The sequence below is a fragment of the Equus przewalskii genome, chromosome 25 (genome assembly GCF_037783145.1).
Source record: "Equus przewalskii isolate Varuska chromosome 25, EquPr2, whole genome shotgun sequence".
NCBI lineage: Eukaryota > Metazoa > Chordata > Mammalia > Perissodactyla > Equidae > Equus > Equus przewalskii.
The window spans coordinates 16588189-16608204 of NC_091855.1; the positions used below are offsets into that span (position 1 = coordinate 16588189).

A 20016-nucleotide genomic window follows, 5' to 3' on the forward strand; every position below is an offset into this window, starting at 1 on the left:
ATAGCTGTTTTGAATTCATTGTCTTTTAGCTTATGTATTTCTGTGTCCTCAGGACTGAGTTCTGGGTGCTTGTTGTTTTCTCTCTGGTCTAGAGATTTGATGTAGTGTCTGATGTTGGAAGGTCGGGTCTTACACATTCTGATATTATTCAGTTGCAGTTACCGCCTATCGCCACTGGGTGGGGGTTAGAGCTATGTATTCTGAGCCCTCCGCCTCCAGCCAATATCGCCGGCATTGGAGCGGCCCGGGGCGGGTGGGTGGAGATGCGCTTTTTCCTGCTTGCACTCTGGGCTTTCTTGATCAGTTCTTGCTTTCTGGTCTCCTGGGGTGTTGGCTTGATGAGGTCCCCCCAACGAAAGCTCTCGCCCAGTTAGAGGGCTTCCCTCTAGGCTGCAAGGGCCCAGGGAGTCCTTGGTGATCCTGTGAGCAACCCTTCCCGCGTTCCCTCCCTCACAGAATCTCCCGCGGTTGCAGATCCCAGTCTTTAGGGGAGGTAGCGAAGTTCTCTCTTACCCCATTCCAGCTCCTCCGAGGGGGGCTTCAGCCTCTCCGCCCTCCGTCGTATGGTTTCAAGTCTCTCTGCTGTTTTTGTGTTGTGTTAGGATGTCCTCTGTTGCAGTATGGATGCCCCTTTTTGTTGTATGTTGGAGGCAAGAGAATCCCAGGCAAGTCCACTCCACCATGATGTTGACGTCCGGTGTTAGTTTTTTAACATTTCCTAAAGAAAACTTTTTCCTACAGATTTCTTTTATGGTCACCACATAAAATTACCATTAAAGAAAATCTGTTATCCATATTTTAAAAATAAAGGATAGCTATCTTAGCCATCCCCTGTTCTTTATTCCTAGTAATCATATTGGATCTATTTTTTGTTGTTATTATTGGTAGTCAGTCCTGTACTTTTTTGTGAGAATTAATTAATAAGAATGTAAGAATATAAATGCATATTTATATATGTATAATGGAAGAATATAAATTTACTTCTGTTGATAACACCAGTTCTATTTACATGGACTGGTATCTTTCAGGGAATACTTAATACAGCTCCAGTTCCTTTTCAGATGTCAGCATGCCTTATTTTCCCATACTTTTGTAAATAAGATAGATTCTTGAAGCATAATATAAGTACAGTTTTTCCTGCTATGTATAAATGTTCATCACTTCCAAGGTGAATATTTTATCTTTTATCAGAAGTTGTGGGGGTGGCCTGTTAGTGCAGTGGTTAAGTTCACGTGCTCTACTTTGCTGGCCTGGGGTTCGCAGGTTCAGATCCTGGGTGCAGGCCTAGTACCACTTCATCAAGCCATGCTGTGGTAGCATCCCACATTCAAAATAGAGGAAGATTGGCAACAGATGTTAGTTCAGGGCCAGTCTTCCTCACAAAAAAAAAATTGTGGATAGTAAACCTTTGTCATTTCAAAACCTTGTGAAAGGACAGGATGAAGTAACTGAATTTGTAAAAATCAAATAGCTATTTAATTATAGTCGATATTATGGCATTTTAATACTTTTCAGTGCACCATATAAGATATGTTTTTCCATAAATGTTTATAAAATATTAATTTCTTTTTCCACTTCCATCCAGCCACTACAAGCTTGCTTGCAGCACTTTACAGTTTCATCTGTAGCATTGTGGCAGTGGCCTTACTGTATGGATTGTGTTATGGAGCTTTAAAGGTGAGCAACACATTGTAGTAGGTTTTGTCTTTCAGGCTATTTTTCTCTACGAAGCTTGTTTTAAACTGACTAATAATGATTTTTTTTTTTCCAGTGCCACATTAGCATTAATTTCCATGATCTTCATACCTTGAATATTATTCTCATTCTCATTTACTTCTAATTTGAAAGCAATTTCATAGTTAACTGTTATTAAAAGAAGACCCTTTTCCATGCAGTAATCATTGGTTTATATTAGAAAGAGATTATTAAAAACTAGGCTGGCCTGGGATTGAGGTGGGCATAGTAATAACAGAATATGAAATAAATTTTATACTTCTAGTTAAGACTATATATAACTACTTTTCGTATCAAAATTTCTTGAAACTTATGAGAAGAGTTCAAGGAGTGCAATTTAGGATACATTCTAGCAAAACTTAATGCACTGAAATTTAATGTCATTACTGGTTTAGAAGGAGCTGAATGAGCCTTATTAGCTCCATTTTTAAAAGATTGTCACTGAAGTGTAAACAGAAAACTTTAAAATTTCTCAAAAACAACTGTCAACCCCTCCTGGTATTATTATTTTTTATGATTAATGCAAGATAATCAGAGAATGATAGGATTGAATGGACTATGAAAAGTGACTTATAGCGTCCTTCCTTGCTCCATTTATTCAGCAGCATTTATGGAGTGCTTACTGTGTGCTCAGTACTATGCTAAACACCATGTCCTGCTTTTAAGTTGCTTACATGTTGGCTTTGATTAACAAGTCATCCAACACTTTCAGTAGAAGGTGATGAAGGCTATGAAAACAATGTATGGGTATACAAATTAAGATACACCTTATTCATCCTAAAGGAATTAAAGATAATTTTCCAAGGGGGTGGCTTTTTAACCAAAACTTGAAGGACAAATAAGAATTAGCTAATTGAAACAAGGGCTGAAGAGCTATGGAGATGTAAAGAAAGTGTGTTGTGTACAGGAAACAGCAAATAATTTGGAATTGCTGGAGGTTTGAGTACATGAGGAAAGATGGCCTTCAATAAGGCTGGAAAGGTAAGCAACGGGTGGATTATGAAATATCTTTTATCCTGAATGTATTGGGGTGGAGATGGATGACCATCAGAATATTGGAGGTAAGGCAAGGAAGTGATCAGTGTTGCATTTTAGAAAGATAATTTGGTCCCCAGTGTGAAGGAGATTGCAATATAAGGAAGAAGGATTGAAAGTAGGGAGACGGTTGTGCTTCATTCTTGAAATTCTAAGGGACTTGATTAAAATTGGATTCAATGAATGTATTTGGGGGTCTGTGGATAAAGAAAAAAGAGCTAGAGTAGGGTCTAGGATGACTTCTGGGTAAGGTCTGGCTCGAACAACTGCCTAGATAGTGATACTAATATACAGGATTGGAAATCTTTGAGTTTAGTAAGGACGGTGACTGTTCACATTTGGACACATTTATTTGTTGACATTTATGGAGTATCCAGAGATGCAGAGTAGGCAGTTATATGTTGAGATTTGAGGTAACAATTAAAAGATTTAGAATTCATCAACAAAATTATAAGAAAAAGACTGCTAACCTGGATTGACAGGAGAATATGGATGTGATAGAGCCCTGGGAAATGCCAGTATTTTAAGTATGGCTAGAACAGAATCCCATAAAGGAAACTTCAGAGGCAGTACAGTTTGAAAAAAATTTTTGTTGAGTTTGGCAGTTAGCAGGATATTGGTGACTTTAACAAAACAGCTTCTTTGGTGTTTTGGCTGAGGCTGCTGGATTAATATAAGTTTAGGTTTGAATAGATATTAAAGAAATGTATTCTACTCTTTCTAGTATGTCGTTGGGAAACTTGTGCACATGATGGGGGCTGTATTCTGGTCTTTACTCTTTTCAAAGATCTGAGACTTGATTGCATTTAAAAGGGGAGGGGGCGAATTGAGTAGGGAGAGAGAGAGTTGATGGAGCTAAGCCCAAGAAGGAACTGCAGGCAACAAGATCCAAAACCAGCCTTCTCCCAGGTGTGCTACCTGTAAGTCATCCCAGTTATAAAGGCTTTAGGTCTGTATTTTGAGTCATGTTTTGGAAAATGAGTCATTATTTGGATGTTGTAATCATAGAAGTTAATAGTGCAGCAAGTTTTCTAGTCTGGTGTGTACAGGCCTATTTAACTATAATTATATTGCAGAAGAGCAGCTGTAAAACTGCCGTCTAGAACCTTGTGTCCTAAGGCAGGAAGGAAGATATGTTTCTTTCCTTCTTTCTTGGGCATGGCATTTGCATTAGACTATTTTAGTTTTCTATGTCACCCATTATAATATAGTAAATCTGCAGATTTAGTTATGTAAGTGAACAAAGATTATCTGCAAGGATTTAATTATAGCAGTGTTTCTAACAGCAAAAAGCTGTAAATCACCTAACATCTGTCATTTGCGAGTAGTTAAATTATGGTGATATAGCCATACAATGGACTACTATACAGCCATGAAAAAGAATTAAACCAATTTTTATGTGCTAAAATAGAATAATTTCCAAGACATACTATTTATTTGGGTTTTTTTTCAAGTTTTATTGAACTATAGTTGACAAATAAAATTGTAAGATACTTAAAGTGTACAACGCGATTTATGTATACATTGTGAAAGGATTCCCCCCATTGAGTTAATTAACACATCCATCACCTCACATGTTTACCTTTTTTTGGTGAGAACATTTAAGTTCTACTCTCTTAGCAAATTGCAATTATGCAATACAGCATTATTAACTATAGTCACTATGCTATGCATTATTAGATCTTTAGACCTTCCATCTTTTTTTTAAATTTCTAGGTATATTTTTTATTAAAGTTTTTTATTGAGGTATATTTGACATATAACATAGTAATTTCAGATGTATGTGATTCAATATTTGTACATACTGCAAAATGATCACCACAGTAAGTCTAGTTAACATTTGTCACAAAACATAGGTACAGATTTTTTTTCTTGTGATGAGAACTTTTAGGATCTACTCCCTTAGCAGCTTGCAAGTATGTGGTACAGTATTAACTGTAGTTGCCATGCTGTACGGTTCATCCCAGGTAAGATACAATTTACAGTTGGAAGTTTGTACCATTTGACCCGCTTTACCCATTTCTCCCACCCCCCACCTAGACCTTGTTCATCTTATAACTGAAAGTTTGTACCCTTTTACCAACCTTACCCTGTTTCTCCCACCTCCCAGTCCTTAGCAGCCACTTTGCTCTGCTCTGTTTCTATGAGTTCAAGTTTTTTTTTAAGATTCCACATACAAGTGATGCCATGCGGTGTTTATTTTTTTCTCTCTAGCTTATTTCATTTAGCATAACACCCTCTAGTTTCATCCATGTTGTTGCAAATGACAGGAGTTCCTTCTTTCCTTCTTAAGTCCGAATCCTATTCCATTGTGTATAGTGTGTGTGTGTGTACACACCCCGCATTTTATTTATTTTTAAATAGAAAGGCAGTATGCCCAAAAATGGATGTTTCCTTTGTGCCTTTTTTTCTTTAAAACACATCTGATGGCTTGTATATACATAGAATAATTATGGAAGAATGCACAAGAAATCCATAGCAGTAGTTACTTCTGGACAATTAGACTCATTGGCAGACATTATTGCATACCTTTAGGACTGGTTTAATCTTTCTTTTTATCTATTCACTAATGTAAACTATTACAACTATTTTCTGATTTCTGCTTTCTTATGTTTACTCTGTTTTTCCTTGAACTTTTTAGCTCATTAAAAGCTAAAATTTTTTTCTCTCTTTTTTTTCCTCCTCAAAGCCCCAGTACCTAGTTGTATATCCTAGTTGTAGGTCATTCTAGTTCTTCTATATGGGATGCCACCACAGCATGGCCTGATGAGCAGTGCATAGGTCCGTGCCCAGGACCCGAACAGGTGAACTTCAGGCTGCCAAAGCGGAGTGTGCGAACTTAACCACTCGACCACAGGGCTGGCCCCTAAAATTTTTTCTTTAAGACAACTTTAGTGCATCCTATTAATATGTGTATACTTTCTAGATGTTTTCATATTTTTAAGAGATTGTTAGATTTGGGGCTGTTACATAATAAAGCAAAAACTTTCAGACCCTGTATGGTGGGTAGAACAAACCTACCTTTTAATCTTTTGAACCAGATCAGCTTCCCTAAGCGGTTTTGTTTGTATAGTTTCTGAATTTTCTCCCACTTATGAATCAGAGAGTTTATTAAAAACTCAGAGGTGGCTGAGTTTATTTTGCTTTTTGTTTTTCTAGTTAGTGACTCAATAAAGGTGGCAGTAACTATTTATATATTCATGAATTAACATTGAATGTATGATTATCCTAAATTCATAATCTACGTGAAATAAATCACTTTCAGATCAATTTAGGAGTGCTTTTCTTTTGTCTGAGAGCAATAAAAAGTAGTATCAAGCATTTGTCAAACACAGGCAGACGTCTTTTGTTTTTTCCCAAATACTTGTTGTGTTTTAATTGCGGCAGAATTTACATACAGTGAAATCCATATATCTTAAGTACACAAGTCAGTAGGTTTTGAGAAATGCATATACCTGTGTAATGTACACCCCATCAAGATATAAGATAGTCCCGTCAGAAACCACCAGAAAGTTCCTTCATGTTCCTTCCCAGTCCCCCTGCTCCAATGACTTTTACTAGAGGCTTGCTGTTCTAGAACTTTAAATGGAATCATACCATGTTTCCTCTTTTGTAGCTGACATACTTTTTTCAATGTAATATTTCTGAGATTCATCCACATGTGTATCAGTAGTTTGTCTTTTTATTGCAGAGAAGTAGCCCATTTAGTTTTAAATCCTCTTTACTCCCATTGTATGAATATGTCACAGCTTATTTACTGTCTTAGAGATGAACATCTGAGTTGTTTGTACTTTAGCGGTATTAGGAATGAGGCTGCCATGAACATTCTTGTACAAGTCTTTTTATGGACACGTGTTTTCATTTTTCTTGGGTAAATAGATAGAAATGGAATTGCCAGTTTTCCAAAGTGGTTGTACTGGACATCTCTTTTTAGTTTTATTTTTTTAAATTTTTACTAAAGTTGTACACACATATCTGTTAAAGAGTTAAATATTTCTATAAAACTTATTACCAGGATCAGCAGTCCCCTGCTCCTTTATCCCTTTCGCAGAGTACCATTTTCAATTCTTTGGGTATTTGCCCCCATATCTCTAGGTAACTAACTTCTGCTTCTCTTCTTGTATTTTCTTCAGTTTTAGGCATTATCTGTGGACTGCACTCTGGGAAGTTGTAGGCTTAATTTTCCTCCAACCCCCACCCCACATCTCCACCACACACAGTCTTCCTTGTCTCCCTCAGACACCTGAAATGTTTACCTTATTATCACTATCCAAATGCTATTCCTACATATATTTTGTTTTCTCCTTTACTTTGTTTTCTTATGTATTTCTCTCTTTCATTCTCAAACTCTTCACATATTGTTTAACTTTCCTTTCAGTAAATTCAAACATATCAGAGTTCCTGGCTCTACCACTTAACTGGACAAATTACTTAAACTTTCCATGCCTTAGTTTCCTCATCTATAAATTGGGAGTAATAGTTTGTATCTCCGAGGATGACTGTAAGAATTATTTAGGAAATACTTCCAAAGCTCTAAGAATGGGACTTGACACATAGTGTTCAGTATGATAATAATAAGATTTTGATATAGCTATTTAAAAAGTCTCTATGTTGTGATGTGGAACAACTTCCAAGACTATTATTAAATGGAAAACAAAGCAAGTTATGTAAATAAACTACCTTTTGATTCCCCACTCCTGCCGTTCTGCCATCTTGAATCCCCAGAGAAAGACCAAGGATTAGAATGGTGTTTGCCTCACAGGCCATACTTCAGAACTGTTAACTATTCCTTTTATCAGTATTATCTACTCTGCACCAGGTCCCATGCTAGTGGACTCCAGAGACACTGCATTGAGCAGAGCAGACATGGCCCATCTACAGTCCACACCCACGTGTTTGGTTGGCTTTTTGTATTATTTATTTCTGGAAATGGGCAGTTCATTCATTCAAGAAAGACTAGCCGCTCAGTGCTCTGGAGGATATAATGGCATATTATGAACAAAGCCATCAAGAAAGTAGCACTCCTCGGGGCCGGTTCCGTGGCCGAGTGGTTAAGTTCGCGTGCTCCACTTAGGCGGCCCAGGGTTCGGATCCTGGGTGCGGACATGGCACCGCTCGTCACGCCACGTTGAGGCGGCATCCCACATCCCACAACTAGAAGGACATGCAACTAAGATATACAACTGTGTACGGGGGGGGGGGGTGGGATTTGGGGAGATAAAGCAGGAAAAAAAAAAGAAAGTAGCACCCCAATTGTCAGCATTTTGTTTTGCCTAATGTGTTGTCATGTGTTACCTTTTCCTACTCCATTATTATTTATAATCAAAAGTTTACTTCACTGAGCCATTTTGTTTTTCAAAAAGGAGAACATCATTTACCATAAGCTTAATTCTACCTAAAAGTCGGAAAGAAATTGACAGCAACATGAATCAGAATCAAATGTATTGTTTCTAGTGTATAAATACAGCTTTAAGTACCAAAAGAAATCTGATGTTGCTGTAGCAGCTCAATTCCAGCTCATCAGAAAGTAGTAAATCTAAATTTATCTGGAATAAAATGCAATTAGTAATAGGGCTAAAAAGTTTTTGTTGACTTTAATTATCTTTCTCCAAAATACTGGCATAAAAGGATTATATGATAAATTATAAATTAAAATGGTATTGTTTTGTCCAATTTTCTTTTTCACCAGGATTCTTGGGATGGCCAGCATATTCCAGTACTTTTCTCCATTTTTTGTGGTTTATTAGTGGCAGTATCCTATCATCTCAGCCGACAAAGCAGCGACCCATCTGTACTTTTGTAAGTTAAATCAGTTGTTATTGAACTAAAGAAATTTAAATGTCGGCAGTTTTTTCAAATTTAGCTCTCAGGATCTGTTTCTGAATGCCTTGTCAAAGTGCTATTGACTTAATCTGTAATTTGGTTTCAAAATATATTAACTCTGGGTCATTCTAACCACATTGGCTGAGAGTGTTAGCTTTTTCTCTTCTAAGTATTAAAGCTATGTTTAATAAAAATATTCTGACTGTATGCTTATTTATGGCATCTCAAACTTTTCAGAATTTATCATTTGCTAATGATTAAATATACTTGGGTCACTTGGTTTTCTATCATAAACTTTATTTGCCATTTGAAGTACTGGTTTTCAGGTTATGTATTTTTTATTATTATTATTATTTTCTCTCTCTCTCTTTTTTTTAATGTAAAGCTCTTTGGTGCAATCCAAGGTGTTTCCAAAAACAGAAGAGAAAAATCCAGAAGACCCTCTGTCTGAAGTAAAAGATCCACTGCCTGAAAAACTTAGAAATTCTGTTGTAAGTTTTAGCTTTTTAAAATCAACTAGAAGACATAAATTTTAGACAGTTCATCATGTTATGTAGTGAGTATTTTTTGAAGGCCTTTAGTAATTGGAGGAAAATGTATAATTATGTATCATAACTATATATATAGTTGTATATCATTGATTGCCTTTATTTCAAGTTTTAACATGTAAGAAATGCTCATTCCTCAAAGTTCATTTATATCTATAACAGTGTGCTAAACATTCCTTTTCAGATCAGATGAAATTAAGTGATTTCATTGTTTTCTTAATCCTATTCAATTTAAACTAGAATTTGAAAGATGAATATTAACGTAAATCAGATTGGTTTTGTTGTTCTTATGGATAAAAACTGTGTCTTTGTAAGTCAATTGCTAGTCTTTTAGCTTGTTTTATTTCTTAAGGGCAATCTGAAGAGTATGTGTGTGTTTATTTTTCAGATTGAAGGAAAGAACAAATACCTGTATTAATTTAATATACTTTAAATGTAGTAATATTTTTAAATTTCTAATTTTGGGAATTTTAATGTTTCCTTTATTCTTTCAGTAATTATTTGTAAATTGAATTCTATAGATTCATATCTGCTTTATGGAACAAAACATAAAACATTCTTTTTCTAAGATATTTTAGATTATTTCCATTTGTGAAAGACTGACTTTATTCATGGCTTGAATTAGACGTAATTTTTATCTTTGCTGGACTATTCTTTAGAAAACTTTGGAAATATAGAACTGCCTCGAGATATAACTTAAATTTTTCTGACTTTAGTTTCCATTTTAGCAAAGGACATTTCATGTTAAATATAGTAGGATATTTCTGAATTGAGCTTAAAAGCATAGATCTATGGGTCAACTGATGACCAAAGATACTAAGAGGTTTCTGGTTTTTACTACAACCACTAAAAGAACCAAAATCCAGTAAGTAAATTAGGATATATGCATACAGTTTCAACGTTTCAGAAGACCGAAGAAAATATAACTTTGTTCTCCAAAAGGATATCCCCTATAAATGATACGGTAACTTAAGTACCTCATTTCCTTTTCCCATATGTAAAAGTAAAACTTACAGACTAATGGGGGAAAAAATCTTCATTCTAAAAGGCTTTGTTATGATATGTTATACAGTGTGTGGAACTAGTTTAGTTTTATTTCCTTGGTATTGCAGTGTCAAACCAAAACATGAAGAAATTGAGGAAGAAAATAAGACTTATTGTAACTATTATGTGGAAGAAATATCTGGAAGTGCTAAAGAATAAGATCAGTGAAGAATTGTTTCTTAAACTTTTCAAGGTGGGGATGAAGGAATGATTTTTTTTTAATTTTATGTGATTGGTAATTCTGTTTGATTCCACAGAGTGAGCGTTTGCAGTCTGACCTAGTAGTATGCATTGTAATTGGTGTGCTGTATTTCGCTATTCATGTAAGCACAGTGTTCACAGTACTGCAGGTAAGGAATTATTTTTTCTTTTGGTTGGGTGAAAATAACTTGGGACTCATTTCTAATTTGATTGTAATGTATGTCTATAATGCTGAAATATAAGACTTTTTCTTTGTTTGGTTTTAACAACAAATATTTATTTTCTCCTGGTTTCTCCGGGTCGTGAATCTGAGAGTGGCTTAGTTAGCTGATCGCAGCTCGGTGTGGTATGAGACTGCAGTTGTGTGGGGCTACAGTCAGTTGAGGCTGTTATTAGCAGGCTTCAGTTCCTTGCTGACTGTTGGCCAGAGACCTTAGTTCCTCTCCACATAGTCCTTGCCGTAGGCTGTGCGAGTATCTTCATGACATGTCCACTGGTTTCCCCTAGAGCCAGTGATCCTGCAGAGAGAAAGCCCGAAACTGAAGCTGCAGTCTTTTATAACTGATAGCAGATGTGTCCTACCACCCACTTCTTCTGTATCTACTGGGCATACAGGGCAACCCTGGTACTTTGTCAGAGGGGAATACAAGCAAGCTAATTACCAGGAAGTGAGGGCCACAGGAACCATGTTGGACACTGACTACCGCGGTGCACCCTCTGGCCTCCATGATTCATATCCCTCCCAAATGCAAAATGCAGTTGTCTCCTCCTGAAACCCCCAAAAGTCTCATTCTGGCACAGCTGGAAGTCTATAAGCTCATCATCTAAATGAGATCCAGGTGTGGACAAGGCGCCACACATGTTCTTCCTGCAGTACAGTTCTGCTCATCTGTAGGCCATGCAGTTACCACTCTTAGTGCTCTTCGTGCTTTTATTTCCACATGGCGGCAGTCTGATGATGATATTCCTTCGCATAATTTTCTTCATGATTTTGTGCTTGAGGTACATCGAATCCAGTTTTCATCAAATCTGGGAAATTTTCATCGTTATTACTTCAGTATTTTTTCTGTCCTTCTCCTTCTGCTGTCCTCGCCCACCCCCAAACTCATGGGCTCCAGTTGCACCTGTCTTAGGCCTCTTGAATTTTCCCACAGTGCACTCATGCTCTGTTCATTTTAATTCTTTTTTTCTGTGTTTAATTTTGAATACTTTCTATTGCTATGTTAAGTTTGCTAGTCTTTTCTTCTGTAATGTATAATCTTTCATTAATCCCATCCAGTGTATTTTTCATCTCAGAACTTATAATTTTCATCTTTAGAAGTTTGATTTAGATTTTTTTTATATCTCTGCTGCCTCACCTTACTTTTTTGAACATGTGGAATTCAGTTCTAATTCTCTTAATGTCCTTGTCTCCTAATTCTGACTTCTGTGTCATTTATGGTTTGGTTTTCATTAGTTGATTTTTTTTTCCCCTCATGGGTCATAGTTTCCTGATTCTTTGTGTGCATGGCAACTTTTGATTGGATGCCAAGCATTTTAAATTTTACCTTGTGTATTGGATAATTTTGTATTTTAGAAATATTCTTGAACTTTACTTTTCAGCACCGTTAAGTTACTTGTTAACAGTTGGATCCTTCCAGGTCTGCTTTTCAGATTTCTTAGTTAGAAGCAGAGCTGTGTGCGGTCTGGGGCTGATATTCCCCCTACTGAGGCCCTAGCCTTTTGAGTACTCTGACCCGTGCCCTGTGAATCTAGAGCTTCTCCAGTCTGGCCTGTGAGAATGGGCGCTGGTCCCAGCCCTGTGTGAGTGCTGGACACCATTCTCTCTAAACCTTTCATGGGTGCTTTTCCTGGCCTCGTGTAGTTTCCTCAGTCACATGCTGATTCCCTGAAAACTCCAGTGAGACCCTGCAGATGCTGAGTTCTGCTCCTTGCAGTTTGCTCTTTGGTACACTGCCTCTTCTGGTAAACTCTAGCTGCCTTGGCCTCATCAGGCTCTCAGTTCTCTCTCTTCAACTCAGGGGGTTCCATGCTTCACATGAGTTCCCCTCCCTGCCATGCAACCTGGAAACTCTCTCAAGGGAGTAAGCTGGGGCAGTCCTGACACTGGCTTCATCTGTTTCCTTCCTCTCAGGGTTCACCGTTCATTTCCTTATGACTAGTGCATTGCACGCCATTGGTTCACATATTTTCTTCTGTTTTGGTTGTTTCGTGTGGGAGAGTAAATTCCTGTTATTCCATTTGACTGGAAGCAAAGGTCATATTGTTTGATTTTATTTAACATTTTTGCCTGTTTGTCTTCTCTTCCATTTTGAACTATTAATTTCTGAGTCCTTTGCAAGCTGAGTGAGGTCCAGTGGTCTTCAGGGCTCAGATGGAGCTTCTTCATGTCCACGAAGTTCCAGAGTTTCCAAATATATGACTTTTAATTTGAATGTTTGAAGTAATGGTACTTGTTTTCCTCTTTTGTAAATTTAATCATATGTAAAAACTCTCTTCTAATGGTATACCACGTGAAGGCATGAAAAATGAATGCTCTTTTCTCATTTTATTCTACTCTTCACTCCGACTTACTTTTAGTTAGCTTATGTCTTTTATCTCTGCTAGTTGAAACAATTTAATACATCACTCTGCAAGTCATATAGAACTTTCATGGAGCGGCAAGCAATACACCTCGGACCACTCTCAATTACACAACAGTGTGAGACACCAAAGAAAGTAGTTAACACATTTTTAAATATCTGTAATATAGAAACAGTCACTAACTTTTCATAGCTGATTTAATCAGAAAAACTACATAATATAGAAATGTGAACTTCAGACAAATATTTAGTTTTCAGACCTAAAATTGATTTTGCTGTTTTCCGTTATCAAATGGAAAATGGAACTGACAAATTAGAAGTTCTCTTATGGGTCTCAGAATCACTTTTAATTTTCTCAACTTTATGCTTCTTTTAGCCTGCTCTCAAGTATGTGCTGTATGCGTTGGTCGGCTTCGTAGGTTTTGTAAACCATTACGTACTGCCCCAAGTTAGAAAACAGCTGCCCTGGCACTGTTTCTCTCACCCTCTGCTGAAGACAGTGGAGTATAATCAATATGAAGTTCGAAGTAAGTATTTTAAAAGAACACTCTTCTTCTTAATACTATGGATTTTTTTCTTTTACTTTTTTGACAGATGACAGTTAAAATAAGTATCATCAAGTAACACTTTAGCTTGTGTTTCTTATACTCAGATTTGAAGCTGTAATGAGTCAGACCTTTTGCAGGATGCTTTAGTTTCAGTTCAAGTGTAAATGTGAGTGCTGCGATGCCAACTTTCCACAGAATAAACTTACTGCTTCCAAATTGTTCTTCACGACCTCTCATTGATGAATCCTTCTGTGTATGTCTGTGACTTCTCTTTCCAGTCCCTACACTTTCCCTCAGTTTTCCTTGTCATATGCATGCAACCTAATCCTCTTTAAAACTTCTATTTGGAATAGTTTTAACTCAAAACATAGGAGGGATAGAGAGGTCTTTGTTCCTGTCTCTACCGAAGAGGGATTTAAAAGAGTTGATCAAGTGAAAAGAAGTTAAAAACATTTATAAATGCTATTATTTCTTCAGATTTGGGATAAAGTATAAAATGACTCAAAAAGAGGCAGAAGGCTAGTTCACTTGGCAAGCTTCTTGCTTACCAATTTAAACCTGACTTTTCTTTCTTCTTATAAATATTCAGTCCTTGTTCATTGGGCTCATGACGTGTAATATATTATACTTCCTCATTTTAGAGAAATAATAAAAGGTTGTACCTATCTATGTAATCATTTATTACATAGCACTGATTAAACAGGCCAACATTTTTTCCTCAAACTTTTTCTTCAGTTAGTGAATTACTGTAGAGAGGAAATTCCTCAGTTGTTTGAAGATAAATTCTTTAGGGAACTCTGAAGCTTTTGAAAGCTTTCTATATCAAAGTTGACTTTGCATTCTCAAAGCCAATTTCCTGGGCCTTTTAGCAAAATTGCTTAAAGCATTGTGGTTCTGTAATCTTGATCACCAGTTTGATTTTTTGGGGGGGGAGGAAGATTAGCCCTGAGCTAACTGCTGCCAATCCTCCTCTTTTTGCTGAGGAAGACTGGCCCTGAGCTAACTTCCATGCCCATCTTCCTCTACTTTATATGTGGGATGCCTACCACAGCATGGCTTGCCAAGTGCCATGTCCGCACCTGGGACCTGAACTGGCGAACTCCAGGCTGCCGAAGCGGAACGTGCACACTTAACCAAAGCACGCCACCGGAGCACTAATGTGTAGATTGCAATAATGTCACATCAGACTGATGTCACTGTGAAGACCTTTTACAGAATATGTGCTCTTTTAATAAGGGAAAATGTCATAAAATTGTATAAAAATCTGTACTGGTCCATTCTTACCATAAGGAAAATAACCTGGAATGATATTTTTTTGATGGTAGACCATTAGTGTTGCTTTCATATATAAATAATAAGTGTATCGGGTTTGTTTTAAAGAGCAGTTTTCATTAAAGTAAATCATTGATCATATTGTTTATTTTTGATCTTAAAACATTTAATCTAAATTTTAACAAATTTTGATTCTACATAAAATTTTTGACTTATTGAAAGTACTAGTATTAGCAAAGTTGATTTTTTTCCCTTCTACTGATTTTAACACCTGAGAGAAAAATATTATTCATTAAAGAACTTCCTGAAGCCAGGTGACATTGTCTTCAGATAGCCAGAGAACTTTATTTTAAATATTTGTTTATCCTGGACACTTTCCCCAATGAAATAATATTAAATTATTGGAAAAAATGTTATTAGCAATAAAAATGACCCTTATGAAGTGTGTGAATCCAAAACATATCATCCTTTCATCTCTGTCCTGGGATACATGTCCTATATATGTACAGTCATGAGCCGCATAACAACATTTTAGTCAATGACAGACCACATATGCAATGGTAGTCCTGTAAGATTAGTGCCATATAGCCTAAGTGTGTAGTAGGCTATACCATCTAGATTTGCGTATGTGCACTCTGATGTTTGTACAATGTTGAAATCACCTAACACATTTCTCAGAATATATCCCCATTGTTAAGTGATGCATGATTGTGTGTGTGTGTGTATATATGTATCTTGGGATTTTAAAAACAGATAATTCAATAGATCATTTATTTACTTATGGGGAAAGGGACAGTGTAATAATCTTTAGTAACCTTTTCTCCAAAAGTGATAGGCATAAATGAGAAAAGGTTGTGGTTAAAACCTGAAGTTTCAAGAATTAAAGTTTCAAATGAAATTCATCTCAATTTAAGTCACATCTAAGTTGCAAAGTTGGATGTGTCTAAAAATTCATAGAAGTTGACTATTCCTTGAAGTACTGGATTTCTTAAATTATTTATTTATAGTAGAGGTGAATTTGAGTTGTAAGATTTTTCTTTCTCATCACATTGCCGAACTATTTTGTTCATTAGATGGTGTGGTCATCCTGACTTCTCTTTCCTTGTTAGATGCAGCCACTATGATGTGGTTTGAGAAACTTCATGTGTGGCTTCTTTTTGTGGAGAAGAATATCATCTATCCATTGGTTGTTCTCAGTGAACTTAGTAACAGTGCAGAGACAATTGCCAGTCCAAAAAAACTGGATACAGAGTAAGTACAGTACTCCTCTGATCTCAGTTTGACGAATGCGGGCTGTCATAAACAATGTCCTAAGTTATTGATCAAATAGCAAATAATCATTGAGTGTCTCTTTGGTACAAGGCACTGTAAGATAAAAAATTCAGAAGAAATTTTGTCCTTGACTTCCCTTTTCTGAACATCTGTTTCTGCTCTTGGCAAATCACTACTCCAGACATCTCACTGTCAACTGATATTTTATGAGAGAACGTTTATTAAATAAGGTTAATTTTTAATATTAGAGGATAACTTTGGGAGATGGTTATTTCCTTGTACTGTGTAAATCAGACCATATAGGTGGTCACTTGCCTATATAGTCATCCTGTAGGCCTACTTACTAGGCTAGGTACATGTTGTTGGGTAAGTGTTAATATTTGTTTTTCATATGCTGAATGCTGATAATGTTAAAGCAATAGAATTATTGAGAAACTGGAGAACTAGTTGTCAAAATTGCAATACTTAACTCTTTAAGCATGCTTGTTTATGTAAGGGATAAGAATTGTAATACATATTATTAAAGGGGAACATTATAGTTTATTTTAGGATGAGATATGTTTTGTTATATAAATCATTTTAAGAAGTTTAAATTTGATATGTTCTTTGAGCTTTGTAAGTGAAGTGGTGATTTTTCTGAAGTTAGTGGATTTTCTAAAGTTTTCAGTCATTGGTTGATGAGTTATGCTTTCTTTATATTATAGATTAGGTGCTTTAATGATCACCATTGCTGGTCTGAAGTTGCTACGATCCTCTTTTAGCAGCCCTACGTATCAGTATGTCACAGTCATCTTTACTGTGCTCTTTTTCAAAATTGACTATGAAGCGTTTTCAGAGACCATGCTGTTGGATCTCTTCTTCATGTCCATCCTCTTCAATAAGGTAATTTAGCCCTGCAAGGAATATCCTTCTCTGTAAAAAGTATCTCCCTAAGTAGTTTACTATTGAGTGAGGATTATGCTTGCATTTCACTTGCTTCATTATCTTTCAAGTAATGTCTTTCTTCAGTCAACCAGTTATTTAGAAGCATATTAGAATTCTTCGACAATGCGTCACTGTGATCCATAAAAAACATATTTCTTGCTATAGCTAGGAAGATAAGATTAAGCTATATGGAAAAATTAGAGAAACACTAATAAGAACATATTTTTAAATATATGGGATCTTCCAAAGGGGTGTTTGGTTTTGAATAATTTTAGAAATAGCCATGATAATAGTTGAACTGGGCTATGGGCTGCTGGGTAGATGGAGGGAGGAAATAACCTGATAGGAGAATGAAGATGGTAGATGCTGAGGGTAGTGAGGCCATGTGGGAACAATCAGAAATTAGTTTGGTGACATTTGCAGAATACTCTGAAGTTTACAGAATGCTTGTAAAATGTGTTACCCACCCGCAAGATAGATGCTTTCAGTTCTTTTACAAATGAGATGGTAAATCTGGGTCTTCTTCCTCCCATTCCAAGAAACTTGTTGCTGAACAACACTACCTTTCTAAATGAAATAGGTTGTGCAGTCAGATTATTTGTAAATTACATAGAGCTTAGATTTCATGTTGACACTGACAACATACAAAGGACTTTGACATATATTATCCCATTTGATAGGTTACAGAGAGCTGAAGCATATGAGCAGCTACAAAACACAATGAAAGCCCAATTTTAGGAAAGGTAGCCTGGTCAGCCACATTTGAGATGAATTGGGGAAGAGAGAACCTGAAGGTATGGAGAACAGTTTAAGAGATTATGACAGTAATTTAGATGTGATAGAGGTCTGACCTAGGATGGGAACAGTGCAAATGGAAAATCATTAATCTGAACAAGGTTTTAGTGATAGTCAATTTCAAAACATTGTGCTAAATAGCTTCTAAAATACTGCAGTATTGTATTTGTTCAATCACTAATTTGCGTGCATTTTTATCATTTATTTCCTCTTCTAGTGAGCATGGTTAACCAAAGGAAGAAGCCAGAAAGTTAATCAGAGAATTATTTGTGTAAAGAAGCATGTGGTTTCTCACAAATTTAAGTATTTAGATTGAAAATTGTATTGCATCTTATTATATTTGTTGGAAAAAAGTGAAAGTTGCAGTAAAATATAAACTAAACAATCCTTGAAATAGTCACTACACTTAACTCTCATTGGTTTGGATTTTCTTAATACTTTCATTTGTTAAGCAAGTTGTTTTTGAGAGCACATCATGTTCCAGAAGTGTTCTATATGCTTAGGCTTCATCAGTGAACAAAACAGAAAAGGTTCTGCCCGTAAGGAGTTTGGTTTTATATGGTTACTTCATAGAACTTAACAGTGATAATAAGCAAGTAATTCAAGAGATCTCTTTAGATATATTTTTTATTTTAAGATATCATTGTAAGATGCACTACTGATTTAATAACCACTTATCCGTGTAATTGCATATCGTTTTTTTTCTTCAGTATTACAGTCAAAGTTTGGTTACAGTCTGTTTCATATTTAGAATCTGGAGCATTTTCTGAATCACTCTTTTAAGCAGTTGCAGTGGCATCTTGATCATATGTATGCTACTTTTATTCCTGTCATCCTGATCATGTTAGTGCCAAGGGTTGCCAGTGTAATTTTGAGTCATGGGGAGAGTGCAGGGGTGCATCTGCATTTTCCAGTTGGTTGAAGTTGTGATTTCTTTTTTAAATTGGAAGTTAAATAGATTCATTTGTAAATCAGCTAAAGGATTTAAATATGAGGTGTTTGGTGCTTGGATCATGGCACCAAAGAAGTCAGAACTTCTTGCATTTAAGATTCTGTAATCCATTTTGAGAATTGGGCTTGCGTTGCCCAGCATGCAGAGGCAATCTCGGGCAAACACAGTTATTCTGTTTCATGTTGAAGCCAGGTTCAACCACAAAAAAGATATTAATTTAAATAAGTTTAAAATGTGTGTTGTGTTTCCATTGACAGTAACAGTTGAGATTATGAACAGTTGCCTAACACACTTCTAAATTTTTAGGCGGTGACAACTGTATTACAACTTTATCCCCTGCCTGGCTGCTTTCAAATTCCTTTTGACGTTGCATTTAAAACGTAGTTTCTAAAGCAGTAAAATTTGAGGAAACTGTGTCTTAGAATAAAGATATATGTGTATTACTTAACCTTTACAGACGTCTAGATTTTCTGCCTTTCTTTGTTTTGCTTGTAGTAGTAGTAAAATAGCCAATAGAGGGCATAGAATTTTTGAGAGAAACGCACATCCAGAGATTAGCTAACTGTCTTTACTTAAAAAGATATGCAGTGTTTGGGCAGTTGATACATCTTTTCCTTTTAGGCCAGTGGCAGATGATTTCAAGCCGTTTCCCTCTTAGGAAGAAGATGCATTTTCGAATGCCTGGTGCGCTGTTTTGCTGACTGTCCCCTTCCCTCCTGCAGCTTTGGGAACTCCTTCATAAACTGCGCTTCGTGTACACCTACGTCGCCCCCTGGCAGATCACATGGGGCTCTGCCTTCCATGCTTTCGCTCAGCCCTTTGCCGTGCCCCGTATCCTTCCAAGATAAGTTCTATAAGAAAGGCAGTGGTACCCTTGATGAGAGGGTTGGTTTGCAGGCATAGAGTATAGGTTGCCGTGTGATAAATTATCAAAAATTCGCAGTCCTTTGGGTCTACACCTATACTGATTTTGATTGTTTAATTTGTATTAACGTCTGCGGCCTGCAGATCCTCTGAACATGAGGGAAGTATTAAGGTTTTATAAGTAAGTAATGCCTATTTAAAATTTTATGTTTACATAAGAGAATATTAAAGTCCATGAATTTTCTAAATACAAAATATTCAGATATATTTTTAATGAATATAAAAACCATTTTTCATAAACATGATTGTAACTAAACTTTATATCCAAAATTTTCTCTTCTCATCATTTGTTAAAAGTACTTTCTAAATAAAAATACAGGTTAGGAATGCATAGATGTTGAAATGCAAACTTTTTGTATCTG

The 20016-nt window shown here is 36.2% G+C and overlaps 1 protein-coding gene across 12 annotated transcripts in view; it reads left to right on the forward strand.

Moving 5' to 3' along the window:
• PCNX1 (pecanex 1) overlaps positions 1-20016 on the forward strand; it is a 170320-nt gene that overhangs the window by 111033 nt on the left and 39271 nt on the right. For all 12 annotated transcript variants that reach the window (XM_070593487.1, XM_070593491.1, XM_070593489.1 and 9 more), the window contains 8 exons: positions 1586-1677; positions 8459-8568; positions 8978-9083; positions 10442-10534; positions 13344-13494; positions 15897-16038; positions 16764-16941; positions 19453-19561. In XM_070593487.1, coding sequence (XP_070449588.1) covers positions 1586-1677; positions 8459-8568; positions 8978-9083; positions 10442-10534; positions 13344-13494; positions 15897-16038; positions 16764-16941; positions 19453-19561 — 981 coding nt within the window. The remainder of the gene's footprint in view (positions 1-1585; positions 1678-8458; positions 8569-8977; positions 9084-10441; positions 10535-13343; positions 13495-15896; positions 16039-16763; positions 16942-19452; positions 19562-20016) is intronic.